We start from the raw sequence: 20,721 nt of genomic DNA, 5'->3' as shown, positions 1-20,721 counted from the left end.
TTTTAAGTTTTGAAATTCTAATGTGATTGTTCTAAAATTTTACAATTTTAAATTCTTCTAAGATTGACATTTCAAAGTATGAGTAAAATTGCAAAGTGTTCCAGGAGAATCTCAAGGTTCCAAGATTTTACAAATTTCAAAGCCTCTTGAAGTCCTAAAATAGTAAAGTTACAAGTGCTTAGAACTCCACAAAGTTTCAAATTCTCAGAGCCCCAAATTGGTAAAGTCCCAAACTTCTAGCACTCCAAATTCACAAAGTTCCAAATTCTCAGAGTACCAAATTCCTGAAGTCCCAAACTTCTAAAACTCCAAATTCATAAAACCCCAAATCCACAGAGTTCCGAACTCTCAAAGCCCCGAATTGCTAAAGTTCCAAACTCTCAGAGCCCCAAATTCCTAGAGTTCCAAACTCTCAAAGCCCCAAACTCCTAGAGTTCCAAACTTCTGACACCCCAAATTCATAAAATCCCAAATCCACAAAGTTCCAAACTCTCAAAGCCCCAAATTCCTAGAGTTCCAAACTCTCAAAGTCCCAAATTCCTAGAGTTCCAAACTCTCAAAGTCCCAAATTCCTAGAGTTCCAAACTCTCAAAGCCCCAAATTCCTAGAGTTCCAAACTCTCAAAGCCCCAAACTCCTAGAGTTCCAAACTTCTAATACTCCAAATTCATAAAACCCCAAATCCACAGAGTTTCAAACTCTCAGAGTACCAAATTCCTAGAGTTCCAAACTCTCAGAGCCCCAAACTCTCAAAGCCCCAAATTCCTAGAGTTCCAAACTCTCAAAGCCCCAAACTCCTAGAGTTCCAAACTTCTAACACTCCAAATTCATAAAACCCCAAATCCACAAAGTTCCAAACTCTCAAAGCCCCAAATTCCTAGAGTTCCAAACTCTCAAAGTCCCAAATTCCTAGAGTTCCAAACTCTCAAAGCCCCAAACTCCTAGAGTTCCAAACTTCTAATACTCCAAATTCATAAAACCCCAAATCCACAGAGTTTCAAACTCTCAGAGTACCAAATTCCTAGAGTTCCAAACTCTCAGAGCCCCAAACTCTCAAAGCCCCAAATTCCTAGAGTTCCAAACTCTCAAAGCCCCAAACTCCTAAAGTTCCAAACTTCTAACACTCCAAATTCATAAAACCCCAAATCCACAAAGTTCCAAACTCTCAAAGCCCCAAATTCCTAAAGTCCCAAACTTCTAAAACTCCAAATTCACAAAATGCCAAAAATTCTAAAGTTCCAACTCCTCAAAGCTCCAAATTCCTAAACTCCCAAATTCATCAAAACCTCAAATTCCCATATCTCCAAACCTCCACAAACCCAAAATATCTCCACAACATCTACACATCCTAACTCGCTCAAAACCTCCATCATCTTCACAGCAGTTAATAAAGCCAGAAAGCTAGGTGTTTTAGAAGCATTCAGACTATCGTCCCCTCCGGTAAGGATCAATTGAAAGGGACCGAGTAAAATACTCGCGAGGATGACGGATGATGGATCGCGGAGGTCCTCGTTGATGGGAATTGGCTTGGGTCGTTGATACGGCGGTTTGTCGTTCCTTTTTCTCGTCTTCTTTGTTCGCGAATAGAGAACAGGTGATTGGCTTGTTTAAAGCAAGTTAATCGAAGAATTATTTTCGGTGTGAGTTTATTTGTTGTCAGGTGATTCATCACCGCTGTCGGCAAACTTCTTATACGCTTTGCTAGGTTAATTGCAACTTTGTTGATACAAGATGCTCTTGTAAACGTGTCGTGTAGTTTTTGCTGTGAGTGTAGATGTTCAATCCAAATTGTATCTATGTGAGTTTAGATATTTAGGTGGACTCTTTCAGTTCTTTCAATGTGAACTCACTTTTTCAGTTCTTTTAATGTGAACTCAAAAGATGTTTAGATACGTGAATATAGGACTGGATATTTAGGTATGAAAATACAAATTTGGAGCTAGGTGAAGGGTTCATAAGATGGAAGGTCTATTAATAGACAAAGGGTGTGTTCAATAAGAACAGATATGGGCAACGTTTATATTTTCATGGACCTATTTATACCTGCTCCTAACATGACAACCTATCAGCTATTCAGAATTTATCCACATGTCTAATACTTTGCATTCACATATAATAAATATAACAAACTGTATATCGAATACTGTAATGTACCGAATACTGTGAAAGATTCCTTGAAAACAAAAATACCATATAAAGCTTGCAACTTCATATTTACTATACCTACTCCATATACCTGAAACGACAACCTATCCACATACCTAAGCTAGAATTTATCCGCATACCTAATACTCTGCATCCACATACCTAATACCCTGCGTCCACATATGATAAATATAACAAACCTTATACTATAAAATAATGTACCGAATACTGTGAAAGATTCCTTGAAAACAAAAATACCATATAAAGCTTGCAACTTCATATTTACTATACCTACTTCATATACCTAAAACGACACCTATCCACATACCTAAATTAGAATTTATCCAAATACCTAGTACTCTGCATCCACATACCTAATACCCTGCATCCACATATAATAAATATAACAAATACTATAAAATAATGTACCGAATAACATAAAAAATTCTTCAAAAACAAAAATACCACCTAAAGCTTGCAACATGTTCATCTAGAATTATTTGAAGATCCGTTGCATAGGAAGTTTGGTATCTTTTTTCTTCCTCTTATCATTCCGTCTGGTGTCTGCGTGGATGGACGCGGCGAGTGCTCGCAATGGCTTGTAATTCATACGCTATTATCGTTCGGTCATAATTGAAGGCTTCATCGAATTAACTAACGGTAGTCTCTGTGCGTGCGTGAGTAGCCAGGGAATTCGGCCTGGTCGGCGAACTGTGGCGTGCATGACATTCGTTACCGGTGTATTTACATGCCGAATTCAGTGGCGCGTGATTCCTACCTCGTTCCGTTGCCATTCAACGACGGATTAAAATTATATAAGAGCACCGCAGTACCTATCCATTTCGTTCACCTGGACGGTAACGATTGGTCGATTCAGAATTAGACCGGCATTTTGTATTAACAGAAGTTCTGGATGATCATGAACATTTTTAGCGGTATAACATATACTTCTTTCAATTTTATTTTTTAATTTGTTGGTACATTATCTGAACGTTGAGAGCCTGCAAAAGTTCATTTGGTTTGTTCTTCATATAAATAATTACATATGACCATGTAGATATGAACATTCACGTATGATCATGTAGATATGAATATTCACATATGATCATGTAAATATGAATTTCACATATGACTAACTACATATGACCATGTACATGTGATTATTCATATATGATCCAGTACATATGACCATTTAAATATGATCAAATATATATGACCATGTATATATGAACATTCACATATGATCATGTACATATACCCATTCACATATGCTCATGTACATATGATCATATACATATGATCATTCTCATATGACCATGTGTATATGAACATTCACATAGGATCATTCACATATGATCATTTACATATGATCATTCACATATGATCATATACCTATGATCATTCTCATGTGACCATGTGTATATGAACATTCACATAGGACCATTCACATATGATCATATACATGTGACCATTCACATATGATCATTCACATATGATCATTCTCATATGAACATTTACATAGGATCATTCACATATGATCATGTACATATGAACATTCACATATGATCATTCACATATGATCATATACCTATGATCATTCTCATATGACCATGTGTATATGAACATTCACATAGGACCATTCACATATGATCATATACATGTGACCATTCACATATGACCATTCACATATGATCATTCACATATGATCATTCTCATATGAACATTTACATAGGATCATTCACATATGATCATGTACATATGAACATTCACATATGATCATTTACATATGATCATTCTCATATGAACATTCGTATATGATCATGTACATATGAACATTCACATATGAACAAGTACATATGAACATTCACATATGATCATTTACGTATGATCAAGTACATATGATCATTCACATATGATCATGTGCATATGAGCACCGTAAAAATCAGCCTGTGAAGACATTCCTGAGTCACATCGATTCTCCACTTAATTCGTACTTCAATACTCAAACTTTGTTAACAAGTCAGAAGTTAACTCGTGTTTCAATGTGCGAACGTCTTTCCAATGACTTCCGAAGTATAAGCACCCGGTATTAATATTTTGCCAGCGAAAAGCAATAATAGCTGTCCTGGATGGCCAAGTATCTGCTGCACGTGTGGACAGATAGAAGTCAATTTTCCAGGTACACATGATATTATTTCTGACAAAAGGTTAATGAAGGATGTGTGGGAAGAATCGATACACGGTGGCATATTGGTTACCGAGTGTGCCATGAACGATTCGAACGTTGATTCTTCAGAAAGAGAATCTGTTACACTGTTATATCAAATTATTAACGTGGATTGAAACAATAAATATTTTTTTTTAAAATGAGACAAATACTTTGGTGTCTGAAAATTATTCCAATTGTGTTCGTTTTAACTTAGTTAAAATTTCAGTCGTGTCTTATAAATATTTCTTACAAATATTTTGTGTCACATGTTATGTATTTATAATAAACACGTCGAATGTGTAACTCGAAAAGATTTACATAACTAAAAAATATTTGATACTTCGATTGTTTTTGAAGAGTCCTGTATTTGTCTCGGTGGACGAACAGGGAGTGAAAAATTGAAACCACTCTGTTTTGATTTACCGAATCGATCAATGAATCATAAAATTGAAGAGCGCATGGGGGAGAATGGTAATTAACCCTCTGCAGGATATGACGATTGAATTAGGGCACTTTTATCCCCTGTAGAAAGCAAACGCATGGGGCATCCATCAAGAGCTGACATTTTAATATTAACCTTTTGAAAAGTTCCAAAAAAAACTTCGACCCTGTCGATGCTTTGATGTTTGATATAAAAAACGGGCCGGAATAAATAAATTTATCGAGCGTAAATTATTTGTCACCAGCAAAGTCTTTCACGCCACAGAAATCTGTGTAAAAAGATATATTTTTTCAACAGAGTTTAACGCGCGACAGAAAGTGTTCTATATAGAGTGACATAAATTCCACGGAAGAAAACAATCCTCTTTGTCTCGGTGAAATTGAAGAATCCCCCGGAAATATTTTTAGACGTTTTATTAGTACTTGCTGGAAAAGAAATCTTTTCCTCGGAATTTAGCTTTAAGCACAAAGTAAAGCTATGTAATTTTATTGCATTGGCTTGAATTAATTTAAACAATTAAAGTGTTACATTGCATGATGAGTATGGAGGTGTTAAATGATACACATATACATATATGTGTGTTGTTAATATTTTATTGTTTTTAGGATTAAATAGTTGTGCATATAATGTTGTCAAATATTATATATTGAAATGACATATATGTGCAAGACCTTTGGTTTACATGTGTGCAGGTCCTGAGATTTACATATGTGTAACTCTTCAGATTTACATGTGTGCAAATTCGAAGATTCACATGAGTGCAAATGGTATGGTTCACATATGTGCAACTTCTCAGATTCACATATGTGAAAATCCTCAGATTCGCATATGTGAAAATCCTCAGATTCACATATGTGAAAATCCTCAGATTCACATATGTGCAAATCCTCAGATTGACATATGTGTAATTCTTCAAATTCACATGTGTGCAAATTCTCAGATTTACATATGAGCACCTCCTCAAAGTCATATATGTAAAACTCAGATTCACATATATGCAAATCCTCAGGGTCACACATGTGTAATTCTACAAATTCACATGTGTGCATATCCTCAGACTCACATATGTGCATTCCTCAAATTCATATGCATGCATCTCCTCATATTCACATATGTGCAACCCCTGAGATTCACACATGTCCAACAAACCCAAATTTAAAAATTCCAAAATTCCCCAAAATCTCCAAATTCAAAAATTTCTAAATTCTCAACTTAAGTCTTGAAATCCCAAATCCCCAAATTCATAAATTCTGAGCAAATCCTCAAGTTGCCAAAACTCCACATCCATCAGAGCGTAACGACGCCAGCAGAGCTAATAAAGCAGACTGGTTTCATTCATCTCTCGAACGTACTATCCGGAGTTGCTGAATCTCCGTTGTTTGCACGAAACTGTCTCGTAGGATGCCAAAAGACGGTCGCCCACGATCGCGATCATCTGAATAGATGTAGCGTCGATATCCTCCTGTGGGCGTTCGTGCTCGTGAATTCCTTCGTATTTCAAGCCGAAGTTACAGCCGATCGGGCTGGAAATCGGGCTACGTTATTGCTCGAAGCAACGATTGCTTAACCGTGGTTGAATTCCCTGAGGAAATCTTCGTGGATCGCCACGGGGATCCTGATAAAACCTGCGAGCGCGTTTGCTGCGTGTTCTCCAATTATGAATGCGTGCGCCGTTCACAATCGATGAAAATAATACACTGCGCCAGTAAATTGAATAGTTTAATAAACGGTAGGAATGCCAGTGCTAATAAAAAGAAAAGTGCAAGAAGCTCTAACGCTACTCCTGCGCAGTTAAATTATCATTCAAGGATAATAAAAATAAAACCATTAGAAATGCCTTCTATAATTGCAACCGCGTATCTTCTATGATAAATTAGCGGCGTTACACGAAAATACCTCGGACGTAAAATATCGAAAGTTTATCGCGGTGATACATTTCGAGACTCGTTAGTTTTCAGCGAATAAATCGGGGAACATGTTCGATACTCGAGCACGTGGCTCGCAAAGTACCAGAGAGAACTCGAAGAACGCTTTTTCTGCCAGTTGAAATTGTACAGCGGATGCACTTGTGCTGGTGCAAGTCCCCGGTCAAAGGCACGATAATGCGAATATAATGACGATGTTGCCACGGGTAAACAGTTTGCCTGGTTGGTTCTGATCGTTTCCTCCTGCAGAGTTCAACGCCGCGAGTTAAAGAGATGCGAACCGCGTATACATACGGAAGTTATCTTTTTTCCTCACAGATTTCCGATTCATTGTTTCGTATTTATTTACCCAACCCAAATTCTTTGCATAACTTAGTACAATCTGCATAAAAGCTCATAGGTACAGTAGGTACCTATAAAAGTGAAGATGGCAATATAACGAGAGACAACTATTACTTCATTGTACCTGTACTATGAACCTGTACATACAATTCTTTGCATAAATTAGTGCAGTCTGTATAAAAGCTCATAGGTACAGTAGGTACCTGTAAAAGTGAAGATGGCAATATAGCGAGAGACAACTATTACTTCATTGTATCTGTACAATGAACCTGCACATATAATTCTTTGCATAACTCAGTGCAATCTGTATAAAAGATCATAGGTACAGTAGGAACCTGTAAAAGTGAAGATAGCAATATAACGAGAGGCAACTATTACTTCATTGTATCTATACATAAAGTATCTATTATACCTAGGAACCTATATATAAGTACTATGTATAGGTACAATGAACGTTAGATTAGTCTACGTAAGGTGAAAATGGCAATATAACGAGAGGCAACTATTACTTCATTGTACCTATACATAAGGTATCTCTTATACCTAGAAACCTATATATAGATACTATGTATAGGTACAATGAACGTTAGATTAGTCTACGTAAGGTGAAAATGGCAATATAACGAGAGGCAACTATTACTTCGTTGTACCTATGCATAGGGTATCTATTGTACCTAGGAACCTATATATAGATACTATGTACAGGTACAATGAACGTTAGATTAGTCTACGTAAGGTGAAAACGGCAATATAACAAGAGGCAACTATTACTTCGTTGTACCTATACATAAGGTATCTATTGTACCTAGGAACCTATATATAGATACTATGTACAGGTACAATGAACGTTAGATTAGTCTACGTAAGGTGAAAATGGCAATATAACGAGAGGCAACTATTACTTCGTTGTACCTATACATAAGGTATCTATTATACCTAGGAACCTATATATAGATACTATGTACAGGTACAATGAACGTTAGATTAGTCTACGTAAGGTGAAAATGGCAATATAACGAGAGGCAACTATTACTTCGTCGTACCAATGCATAGGGTATCTATTGTACCTAGGAACCTATATATAGGTACTATGTACAGGTACAATGAAGTAATAGTTGCCTCTTGTTATATTGCCATTTTCACTTTACATAGACTAATCTAAAGTTCACATGGTTATCCACGTTTTCTTATAAACCTTCAGATTCCAAATTACCCAATAAAAGAAAGCAAACTCTTTACAACTCCACAAAATACTAAGAAACTATGATACTGATCTAAAAAGTTGATCGTTAAGTATCCACCGAGGATATCCATCAAATACCCAACACTTTTCAGCTTCTACACCCTCGAAGAAAAACGTCGATCTGGTTCGCAAGCAGGGTTAATCGCGACTGTCGGTATACCTGTTATTATGTTCTTTAATAGTAATCAATTGACTTGTTTCCCAACTATGAAACTCGATTAGAACGAGCTCCACGAACATTCCGTTTTACGAACAGGTGTGGCGGACCAATAGGGCTGGATTTTAAAAGTGACCATAGAGTTTTCATTTTGTTCAACGCCTTAAACAAGAATTCGCGGTAACTTGTCCGCTTTTTTAGACTCTCTGATTACCGACATTTCCTACGTTTGCAACTAAATAGCTGGTGATTATTCAAACACGTGTTTGGTAGTTTTATTGTAAAGTGAGAGGTTTAGAGAATGGTTCTGCAGAAAATTTTTTATAATTAATTTTGATAATTTTGTGAAAGAAGGAAGTATTTGGACAAAGGTCAAGATCCTCTAAGAGTTGATATGCAATTAAACTACCTAATTACTATACATTAAAATTTATCCCAAGGTAATAATTCAGTATAATTCGTTCTGAATAAACTTCTGAACAAAAGGGTATGATGTTTCAAAACGAAGTCAAAAAAGTATAATTAATTGTTCATCCTGCTACATATTGGATTAAACGTGTATTGGCTCTAAATAGACAATGACGCAACCGGTCCGCGGATAAACGTGTTTGCTCCTGACGTAGGAATGCCACTGCTGAACCGACTGTAATTACAAGGAAGTAATCACTGGTCGTGCAATTAAACGATACGGCTGATTCAGGGGAAAGTTTAGCCTGTTCAAAATTTCACGCTTTCTCCCGCGAGATGAGGATTATTTTTTGGGACGGGAACTTTGACTTTATAGTGCACATTTCTTGTGAATCATCTTGTATGATTTTATAAGTTTGAGTACGTGTTCTACTATAGGACAGATAAAACTGATCGGTTGGTAGGGTTATAACATTGAATCAAACTGGTGACGCACGTTGCTGTCCACATATGACTAATTTACACATGTGATGACTAGAATTGTAAAAAAAACTTATAAATGTGAAGAATTTGTAGATGTGTTGAACGTATGAATGTAACAAACCTACATATGTGACAAACCTACATATGTGACTTTGTAGATGTGATGAACGTATGAATGTAACAAACCTACATATGTGACAAATCTACATATGTGACTTTGTAGATGTGATGAACGTATGAATGTAACAAACCTACATATGTGACTTTGTAGATGTGATGAACGTATAAATGTAACAAGCCTACATATGTGACAAACCTACATATGTGACAAACCTACATATGTGACTTTGTAGATGTGATAAACGTATGAATGTAACAAATCTACATATGTGACAAATTTACGAATGTGATTTTGTAGATGTGATAAACGTATGAATGTAGCAAACCCACATATGTGACAAATTTACGAATGTGACTTTGTAGATGCGATGAACGTATGAATGTAACAAACCCACATATGTGACAAACTTACGAATGTGACAGACTTGCAAATGAGAGGAAGCTGCATATGTGATATACCTACAAATGTGAACCTATATATGTATGTAATAAATATACAAATGTGATGGACCTATAAATCTGACAAATGTGGAATAATCTCTTAATGCGACAAACCTACAAATGCAATAAATATACAAACGTGACGACCCTCCAAATGTGACAGACCTACGAATGTGACGAACCTATGAATATGACGAAGCTATGAATGTGACCGGCCTACAAATGTGACGAGCCTACGAATGTGGCAAACCTATAAATGCAATATGCAAACGTGACGGACTTGCAAATGTAACAAACTTACAAATATAACAAACATGCAGCTATAACAAACTTATAAATGTGACAGACCTACAAATATGACAAATCTACATATGAGGCAAACCTACATATGTGGCGACCCTACAAATCTGATAAACCTACAAAAGTGAAAAATTTATAGATGTAAAGAAACCTAAGAATGTGACAAATCTACTACTGTTACGAACGTAAAAATATAGGTGTGCCAAATCTTGTGTAAATCATCTTAGCACAAGGATAAAGCTTTTAGCTTTCTTACCAATTACAGTCTGTGCAATTAAAGATTACTACATTCGATATGTAGCACAAATTTCAACTTTCTATACCTCAACATTGACCTCGTAATAATTAACTCTGACGTAACTGCCGAAAAGCCATAGATTAAAGGTTAACGAAGTACAAACACACGACACCAGTATAATTAGGCCAATGGGACAGTTGCCTCCGGTCATTCACTTAAGATCTCTCATGTTTTATATAAATCAAACAAACTAGTACTGGTTAAGAAAGTATTAGTTAACTAGTATTAGTTAACAATGGACTAGTCAACCAGTGTTACTTATCAAAGTACCAGTCGCCAAAGTACTAGTTAACCAGTATTAACTAGTTAACAAAGTACCAGTTGACAAAGTACTAGTCAATCAGTATTAACTAGTTAATAATGTACCAGCCAACAAAGTACTAGTTAACCATTATTAGTTAACAAAGTACCAGTTGGCAAAGTACTAGTCAATCAGTATTAACTAGTTAATAATGTACCAGTTAACAAAGTACTAGTCAACTAGTATTAGTTAACAAAGTACCAGTTGGCAAAGTACTAGTCAACCAGTGTTACTTATCAAAATACCAGTCGCCAAAGTAGTAGTCAACCAGTATTAACTAGTTAATAATGTACCAGCCAACAAAGTACTAGTCAACCATTATTAGTTAACAAAGTACCAGTTGGCAAAGTACTAGTCAATCAGTATTAACTAGTTAATAATGTACCAGCCAACAAAGTACTAGTCAACCATTATTAGTTAACAAAGTACCAGTTGGCAAAGTACTAGTCAATCAGTATTAACTAGTTAATAATGTACCAGCCAACAAAGTACTAGTCAACCAGTATTAGTTAACAAAGTACCAGTTGGCAAAGTACTAGTCAACCAGTATTAACTAGTTAATAATGTACCAGCCAACAAAGTACTAGTCAACCATTATTAGTTAACAAAGTACCAGTTGACAAAGTACTAGTCAACCAGTATTACTTATCAAAGTACCAGTCGCCAAAGTACCAGTCAACCAGTATTAACTAGTTAATAATGTACCAGCCAACAAAGTCAACCATTATTATTTAACAAAGTACCAGAAGAAAATACTAGTCACCTACTATTACTCCATGAAAACAATAGAAGTTAAAACTTGATACATTCCGACTTCCATCATAATTCTTAAAGGGTGATCTTGCCTTAAAGGCTATCAGGACGTCGATCATCCGATAACTTAAAGCAACCGAATTTTCGGGGTGTGATATTCGATCTTAACATGGACATATATCCTGTTGCAGACGATGAGGCTGACCAAACGCATAGACGAGGTCAGGTTGCTCGAGTCACGAAAAAGTGCTCGGTTGGCCGATCAGGATACAGATTTCGCTAGGCTCGCCGATATGGCCGGAGATCGGAAACGGGCCTCATCTCACTCCATCGACGTCCCACACGTGATTGGGTAAGTCTTTACCTTACATTACATTATTCTCCATAATCAAAACCGTGGACGTTTGTGCGCATGAGACAATTCTCAGCGATTAAGGCATGCAATGCCTACAACTTATATGTTCACATGATCTTCACATGTCACTAAATGAATCTTGATGGAATATTAAAAAAGCCATTGTAATTTGTTAAAGTTAGAAACATATTTTTTTTTTGTACTTTATTTATCTGTATACATACTTGTACTTATATATTTTTCTTTGTATATGCACGTATATTCGACTTATAAGAAAAGTAGATCCACTTCGAATGTCTGAAAATCACGATTGACAGATTGACACTTGAATGGCAGATCCAGAACATTTCTAATTCGGTGTTAAATTTCTAATTCAAATTTTATTTTCTCAAATTTCGTGTAATATTTAAAAGCTTTTTGTTTAGCGATTTAAATGAATGACGATGAGATGAACATTGTAGAAAAGAGCATCTCTTTTGATCAAGATGAGAGTACAAACGTTCTACGGTTTGATCATCGAGTTTCTAGAATTCTATAAAAGTTCCTGCGTTCCTTCAAAAGCAAATTTAACGCAAGTTAAATAAGATTCGAAGAAAATAATCGACATAAAACTTCTATAATAGATATCGAATCTGCATTCCGAAGCCCATTTCAAAAGTTCCTAGAAATCCCGAAGTTCCTATTCCCGAGTAGAATGCTGGAAGCTTGGAAGCCTAACAGTGTTATCGATGGATCGATCGATCGTGAGTCCCTGTTTTAAATCTAAAAGAGATCGATCTAAAATTTAGCATAAAAGATATACCGAAACGATAACGTTGAAATCGCAGAAAGGTATATTTTTATCCACAAAAGAATCGATTGTCTGTATTTAACTTGTGGCTACAAATAGCTACATCGACTGCTACCATAAAATTCTGCTATTGATCGTGAAAAAAAAATCTGAACCATTAGTCTGTTTCTCTAATAAACTTTATCAGGGATTAAGGGACAGTAAAAGGTGGAATCTGTTTGAAAACAAATCATGTCTAAGCACTAAGCCGAAGCGGGGCCTAATGTGAACCGCAAAGCGTTAACGAGACCTCGTAAAAACCCTAAAGAAACCACACGGAGCTTCCACATGAAGGTCGTTAAAAAAAATATATATGTTCTCAAATCGAGTCAAAGCCCCGTTCGGTGCTCAACAAAAGCGATCGTAAAAGTGATATACAGTGAGTCCCGAAAGTGTCCAACAGAAAATGAATTCTCTTTTTATAGGCGACAGACGCGTTTATTATAAACCTTGACATCATGATGGGAATGCGATCTAAATATATTGATGCGAAATTGAAATAGTTATTCTATATTGCCAGTTGTAGTTTCCTCGGAGTATATGGCCACACGTTATAATTCCTGTGATGCGTTATATTGCAATTCTTATGCGTTGTAATTCCTACGCGTTATAACGCCACGCATTGTAATTCTTACATGTTATATTGCCACATATCGCAGTTTCCACGCGTTATATTGCAGTTAATTGCAATTCTTACGCGTTGCAATTCCTAGCGTTGTATCGCAACGCATTGGAATTCCTACTTGTTATATCGCCACTTATTGCAGTTCCCACGCGTTATATTGCCATTCATTGCAATTCTTACGCGTTGTATCGCCACATATTGCAATTCCTACGCGTTGCATCGCCACATATCGCAATTCCTACGCGTTGTATTGCAGTTCATTGCATTTCTTACGCGTCGTAATTCCTACGCGTTGTATCGCCACATATTGCAGTTCCCACGCGTTATATTGCCATTCATTCCAATTCTTACGCGTCGTAATTCCTACGCGTTGTATTGCCACATATTGCAATTCCTACGCGTTGTATCGCCGCATATCGCAATTCCTACGCGTTGTATTGCATTTCTTACGCGTCGTAATTCCTACGCGCTGTATCGCCACATATTACAGTTCCCACGCGTTATATTGCCATTCATTGCAATTCTTACGCGTCGTATCGTCACTCATTGCAATTCCCACGCGTTATATTGCCATTCATTGCAATTCTCACGCGTTGTATCGCCACTCATTGCAATTCCTACGCGCTGTACCGCCACGCATCGCAATTCCCACTTGATATATCGCCACATACTACAATTCCTACGCGTTATATCGCCACATATAGCTATTCCAATGCGTTACATTGCCATGTATCGCAACTTCAACAAGTTGTATCACCATATATCGTAATTTCTACATGTTATATTGCCACAGATCGCAATTTCTATTGGTTAAAATTCCTAAACGTTGTACAGTCAGTTGCAATTTCTACATATTGTAATTTTAACGATGTGCAATTCCTACGTGTTGTAATTCCTCCAGTTTATAATTACTTCGTGATATGGAACGTAATTCCTACGCAATGCATCGTCACACATCGTAATTTTTACACGGTGTATTGCCACGTGTTATAATTCTTCCGTGATATACCGCTACACATTATGATTCCTACGCATAGTATCGCCACACGTTGCAATTCCTCTGAACTCTTTTTGTACGCATAGTAGCACCTCATATTGTAGTTCTTACATGCTATATGGCCACGCATTGTGGTTCCAATGCAATAACATGTTATACTGTTCATGTATCATATTGTGAATTGGGACATGTATAATATATTGTACTGTACGATGATGTGCCATATTATATTATTTGTTGGTTATATTGAAAAATATATATTATCTTTTAGACATATTCAAAACTATAATTTCAACATGATATATGATACATGATATTATATTACCTATTGTTCGTGCTCAAATTAAAAATTCAACATAATTGAATTTGACCTATTGGACATATATTTAAACATAAACTCAACATGATATATGATACATGATATTATATTACCTATTGTTCGTGCTCAAATTAAAAATTCAACATAGTCGAATTTGTCCTATTGGACATATATAAAAACATAAACTCAACATGATATACGATACATGATATTATATTACTTATTGTGCGTGCTCGAATTAAAAATTCAACATAATTGAATTTGACCTATTGGACATGTATAAAAACATAAACTCAACATGATATATGATACATGATATTATATTACCTATTGTTCGCACTTAAAAGTAAAAATTCAACAGAATTGAATTTGTCCTATTGAACATATATAAAAACATAAACTCAACATGATACATAATACATCATATTATATCATCTATTGTTCATACTCAAAAATAAAAATTCGACATAATATATTGTAATATATTACATGACCTACTGGACACATTCAAAAATACAAACTCAACATGATATATAATACATCATATTATATTATCTATTGTTCATACTCAAAAATAAAAATCCAGCATAACTTGACCCATTTGCCGTGTTCAAAACTATAAATTCATGAACCATAAAATCTCCCGAATTCGATTAAAAATTCATTCATCCCCAAAATCATATTTCCATAGAATAAAACCCAAACTAAATTTCGCCCGAGAATTTTATAAATCCTCGAGTGTCCCAACCGCGCCACAGAGTGATTTTGCTCTCCCTTCGAAAATTCTCTCGCACGGTAGACCTTTCCACGCCGGATTTACCATCGACACGTGTGAGCCTGCACGTGCACACGTTAGCGTGTGAGCGTGTATGCCTCTATTTCGCCTAAAATCGAAGGTATCTGGACGCAGAGCCCGGTAAAAAGGCTGTGGCGCACCCACACGTTGCATCGACGAGGGAGCGTTAAAAGGCGTCTGGTTGCCGATCGTTAGACCGTGAATGCACCCTCGCCGGACACCTGTCCCTCGTCTTTCCACCACACGCAGCCAAATGCTTTCCTCTCTCACCCTCGACGAACATCCTGGAATCCGATACAACTGTCGCGATTGACCGGCTAGGGGACCGTTTCATAGGATCCGGCTCGTCGATTTATCTGATCTCGGAGACGGTGCTTTGACCTTTCCTCGGGGTGAGACGAGCATTTAACTGCCGAGGTTGTTCCCTCTTAAGTTCGACCTGGGCCTCGTACTATTGGTTCGCAATTAACCCCTTGTACGATTAATTTCTCAGGTGTGTTAGTCAGAAATAACTGTTCACTACAATAGTTAACCCTTTGCACTCCGGACAATTTTCGATAACTTTCAGCAACTCTGAGTCATTTGTTGTTATGGGCTACCAGCAACTCCGAGTTATTTGTTATTATGGGCTAGCAGCATCTGAGTCATTTTTTTACTGTGCTACCATCAACTTCAGGACGTTTATTCATTTATTTTATCATTGAGTTATTCGCTGATTTTACCATGTCTCCATAGCGGCGACAACGGAGTTCGCTTGTCTTACCATGTCTCCGTAGCAGCAACAAAGAAGCGCAAAGGGTTGAAATCATTGAAGAAAGTCAAAATGTGGCTATTTTCTATCGAACGGTCTTTGACAAATTATAATTAGACTCGAACTTTGAAGGGACTTTGAACTTGAAGATGACTTTAAATTGAAATGTATTAAATATTCAAGCAGGATATGTTTGAACCGTAAGCGCGTCCGACTCGTCAAAATAAGGGGTTAAAACATCTTCCCTGGCAACCGCATTTTGCGTCACTAGTAATTTTCCGCTAATTCCGTTGCTTAAGCTCGTTGTTTATGTCCGCAGCTTTCTTCCGATAGCACTCATTGAAGTATTGAATTTTATCAATGCCGGGGTTACGACTCGAAAGCGACTCGATACCCGTTCATTTCATTCGTAGTCGAGGGTAGCCGCTGAGTTTATGATTTAGGACCGGAATTGTGAAATAACCGTCCGTACTCGGAACGTAAGCGGTAATTTCATTTTTATGGCTCGGTACGAGTGCCATGGGACAGCTTGATCCTCTTCGACTGCATCTCGTGTGGGTCGTGTCCGGCAAGGCTTTTAAAGCTTCGACAATAAACGGTGAATTGTTTTCTTGCCGGAGATCCGATGGTGTGGGGTTAAAAACTCGTTCACAGTGTAAGGCGATGAATATTAATTTACCCTTGGGTGCCATATGCAAGTTTTTTTTGCTTAATAGGAAAAGTTACCGCGTCATGGAATTAACTTTAACGACGTTGACACCTACGCGACCGTAACTTTTATCGATTGTGCGATGATCTGCTGTGCATCTTTTATATTCGGATTTTCGTAAGATTAAATGCGGGTAAATGACGGGGAGCGAATAGGATCGATTACGGTGTACGTGGTTTGAAGTTCAGAAAGGGAATTGTAATGACGGATCGATTTAACAGGACACGTTTTGACTTCTTAAGAGAGTGTGGAATTGGTAGGGAAGCTTCACTTTGGTATTCTTTGATCTACGTGATTTTGTTAGGGAAACACGCTTAGTTATGGAGAGATGTTCAGTTACGCGCTCAGTTACGGAGAGATGTTCAGTTACGCGCTCAGATATGGAGAGATATTCAGTTACTGAAAGTTCAGTTAAGAAAACATGTTCATAACCTTATTTATATGTCACTTAATTTTGTAATTCCTAACTCTGTAATTCCTAACTTTACAGTTCATTCACATTAATTTTCCATAGACCCGCGTTAAGTATTAATTTCTGCAATTTAAAATAAGATATCTAAAGGCGCCATTATAAGCGTTCCTTCAACCCAGTATTAATCTTTCGCTTTCATCTTTTAATCTGTTAATGTATATCATTGTATCATTACAACTTGACGCACACAAACGACTTTTTTCCGTGCGATCTCTTTACCAACTATGTCGTTTTCCCAGGGAAAACAAACGTATGATCGCAGCGGAATCGGTAATTGTCGTGCATCGATGTTTAGATAATGATATACAGATGAAATTGAAAGATTAACTCGTTCTTAATGATCTCTGTTACAATGTATCTAAACCAAACGCTAGTTTCACTGCAGATATTATTCAATCAATGTATATCAATGAGTAGAAACCTTTCCAGAGACATTTTTTAAAATCCAGAAAAGAATCTACCAAAGATTCTTGACGAATTAGCATTTCTATGGTAGAAATCAGTGACAGCCGAAATAGGGAGCGAAGGACTCCGTGTTGGCTTCAAGAGGTCCTCGAATCCACGTTCTACCCACCTACGAGATCCCTATCTTTTCGTATAAAATCTTTTCTTCGGTCCTAACCTTCCGTCCCTCTCTCTCATTTCCCGAGAAGGGTGTAACAGAAGGCTGTTCCATGACCGGACCGATGCCAACGACCTCCTCTCGACTTTTCGTTTTTCCCTTCTCCTTTTTTTCTTCCTTGGGTAAAGTCGTGCACGAACCGGGCCCTCGAAGATCCTCTCACAAAGGACTAGAAGGGCGAAAGGAGGGATAATAGTGACGTGCAACGTCCGGTGGCCGCTTTGGGGCGTAGTTATGCAGGTAGACGGCCGGTGTTTTTGGCCAAGGCTGCAGCTGGCCATGGCACGACCTGCCCCACGTGAAAGGAAAGGTCACCGAAGAGAAATCGAATGCCTTTCGAATCCTCCGTATCGATGACGAAAGCATATGCGTCCGGCTACCGCCTTAACGAGACCTTGCGTTCGGCCAAGGATCCCCGCGAACGTCGTGGTGTGATTGAACGTATTCGGTATTTTATACAGGATGCACCAAAAGGGGTACTTACGTTTTCCATCTTCAATCTTCGGTACCTTTTACTAAATGGTTCAAAAGGGGTGCTTACACTTTCTTCCATCTTCATGGAATCTTTATATTCATCTTTGGTATTTTCTATGGGATGCCTCAAAAGGGGTGCTTACATGTTCCTCCATCTTCAATTATTCATCTGAGGTACCGTCTACAGGAGGTCTCAAAAGGGGTGATTACATGTTTTACCATCTTCAATTATTCATCTGAGGTACCCTCTACAGGATGTTTCAAAAGGGGTGATTACATGTTTTAGCATCTTTAATTATTCATCTGAGGTATCCTCTACAGGATGTCTCAAAAGGGGAGCTCACATGTTCTTCCATCTTCAACTACTCATCTGAGGTATCCTCTACAGGATGTCTCAAAAGGGGTGCTTACATGTTTTCCATCTTTAACTATATATCTTCAATATCCTATACAGGATGTCCTAAAAGAGGTGCTCACATGTTTTTCCATCTTGAACCATCCATCTTTAGTATCTTCTATAGGATGCTCCAAATGGAGTACTTACATGTTCTTCCATCTTCACCATCTTCTACAGAATCTCTAAAAGAGTTGCTTACATGTTCTTCTATTTTTAGCATCTTCTACAGGATGCTCCAAAAGAGTTACTTACATGTTCCTCCATCTTCAGTCCCTTCTACAGGATGCCCTAAAAGAGGTGTTTACATGTTGTTCCATCTGCAACCATTCATCTTTAAGTATCTTCTACAGGATGCTTCAAAAGAGTTGCTTACATGTTCTTCCATCTTTAGTATCATCTAAATGATGTTCCAAAAGGAGTTCTCACATGTTCCTCCATCTTCAGTCCCTCTTACAGGATGCCCTAAAAGAGGTGTTCACATGTTGTTCCATCTTCAATCACTCATCTTCAGTATCATCTAAATGATGCTCCAAAAGGAGTTCTTACATGTTCCTCCATCTTCAGTCCCTTCTACAGGATGCCCTAAAAGAGGTGTTCACATGTTATTCCATCTTCAACCATTCATCTTTAAGTATCTTCTACAGGATGCTCCAAAAGAGGTACTTACATGTTCCTCCATCTTCAACCACTCATCTTCAGTATCTCCTACAGGATGTCTTAAAAGAGGTGCTCGTATGTTGTTCCATCTTTAACCCTTCATCTTCAGTATCTTCTATAGTATGCCTTAAAAGAGGTGCTCATATGTTGTTCCATCTTTAACCCTTCATCTTCAGTATCTTCTAGAGGATGCTCCAAAAGAGGTGTACATAAAGAAGGTAGAATTTTATTCATACAATTAAGTTAAACGATGAAATATCTGCAAATAAGCTGAGTCTCGCATTCTGAACGTTTGAACAATCATCCAAATACTGCATCAGGATTCCCCTAACAATCCATCCTACCACGTCATCATCATAAATTCCTTCCACTCAGGCAATCCATAAAAGAAAGCAACACCATGACGCATGGGTGTCTCGCGGAGAAAAATTCGAGCTACAATAACGGCTGTTCAAGCGTGGAAGACGAATAACCCGAGCCATCGTAGCTTCCTCTTTCATCGAAGGAACGAGGCTCGGTTTCGTTCGGTTTGCCCTTTCACACGCAAGCGTGCACGCGAGGAGGGCTCGCCAATCGCTGCAACTCGCTTGTAAATTGAGCAAGACCGGGTTTTTCTCACGTAACGAAACCGTAAACGATCCTCTTCGGGATCGTGACACCTCCTCGTTTTCTCCTTAACGTCCGACTGCTCCATACTTGGCAATTATTACTGGAACAGCGTGCTTCGTTTTGATGCAACCTCGCTACACTTTTGACCTTTGGATTCGTCGTGGAAAGTGAAATACTTTGATCTTAAAGTCGGTGGTTAGGTTAACGCTGTAACGCGTTTTCGGTGATTAGGTTAACTCTGCAGGGACAAACACCTCGTGAGAACGTTTCTAAGAAGTGGTAACAACTTAGAGGCCCAGAAGTCTATAGTTAAACCGAGATAGTACACATTACCCGTACCTGAAGGGCATACTCGAGATGCATGTTTCATCTCGGTAAGTGAATATCATCGCTCCAGCTAAGAATCAATCGATTTTTTCCGGCCAGCAAAGCTATTATCCAAATGATCCTGTATCGAGTAGCAGTGAGTTATTTTCGTGTCCATAGAATTGCAAAGTGCTCATTTGCCGGTGATCGCTCGAATCCCGGGGGGATGCCATTACC

The 20,721-nt window shown here is 37.7% G+C and overlaps 1 protein-coding gene and 1 long non-coding RNA gene across 8 annotated transcripts in view; one reads left to right on the top strand and one right to left on the bottom strand.

Annotated features, from left to right (window-relative positions):
• Window positions 1-20,721, bottom strand: part of LOC143264244 (uncharacterized) — a 119,192-nt gene that overhangs the window by 27,296 nt on the left and 71,175 nt on the right. The gene's annotated exons all lie outside the window — the stretch shown is intronic.
• Glut4EF (Glucose transporter 4 enhancer factor) overlaps window positions 1-20,721 on the top strand; it is a 134,069-nt gene that overhangs the window by 48,663 nt on the left and 64,685 nt on the right. For all 6 annotated transcript variants that reach the window (XM_076530480.1, XM_076530479.1, XM_076530482.1 and 3 more), the window contains exon 2: window positions 11,758-11,918. In XM_076530480.1, the coding sequence (XP_076386595.1) occupies window positions 11,758-11,918 (161 nt within the window). The remainder of the gene's footprint in view (window positions 1-11,757; window positions 11,919-20,721) is intronic.

Source organism: Megachile rotundata, chromosome 4, assembly GCF_050947335.1.
Source record: "Megachile rotundata isolate GNS110a chromosome 4, iyMegRotu1, whole genome shotgun sequence".
Lineage (NCBI taxonomy): Eukaryota > Metazoa > Arthropoda > Insecta > Hymenoptera > Megachilidae > Megachile > Megachile rotundata.
Note: the sequence above shows the minus strand (reverse complement) of the source record. Positions and strands in the feature narration are given on the sequence as shown.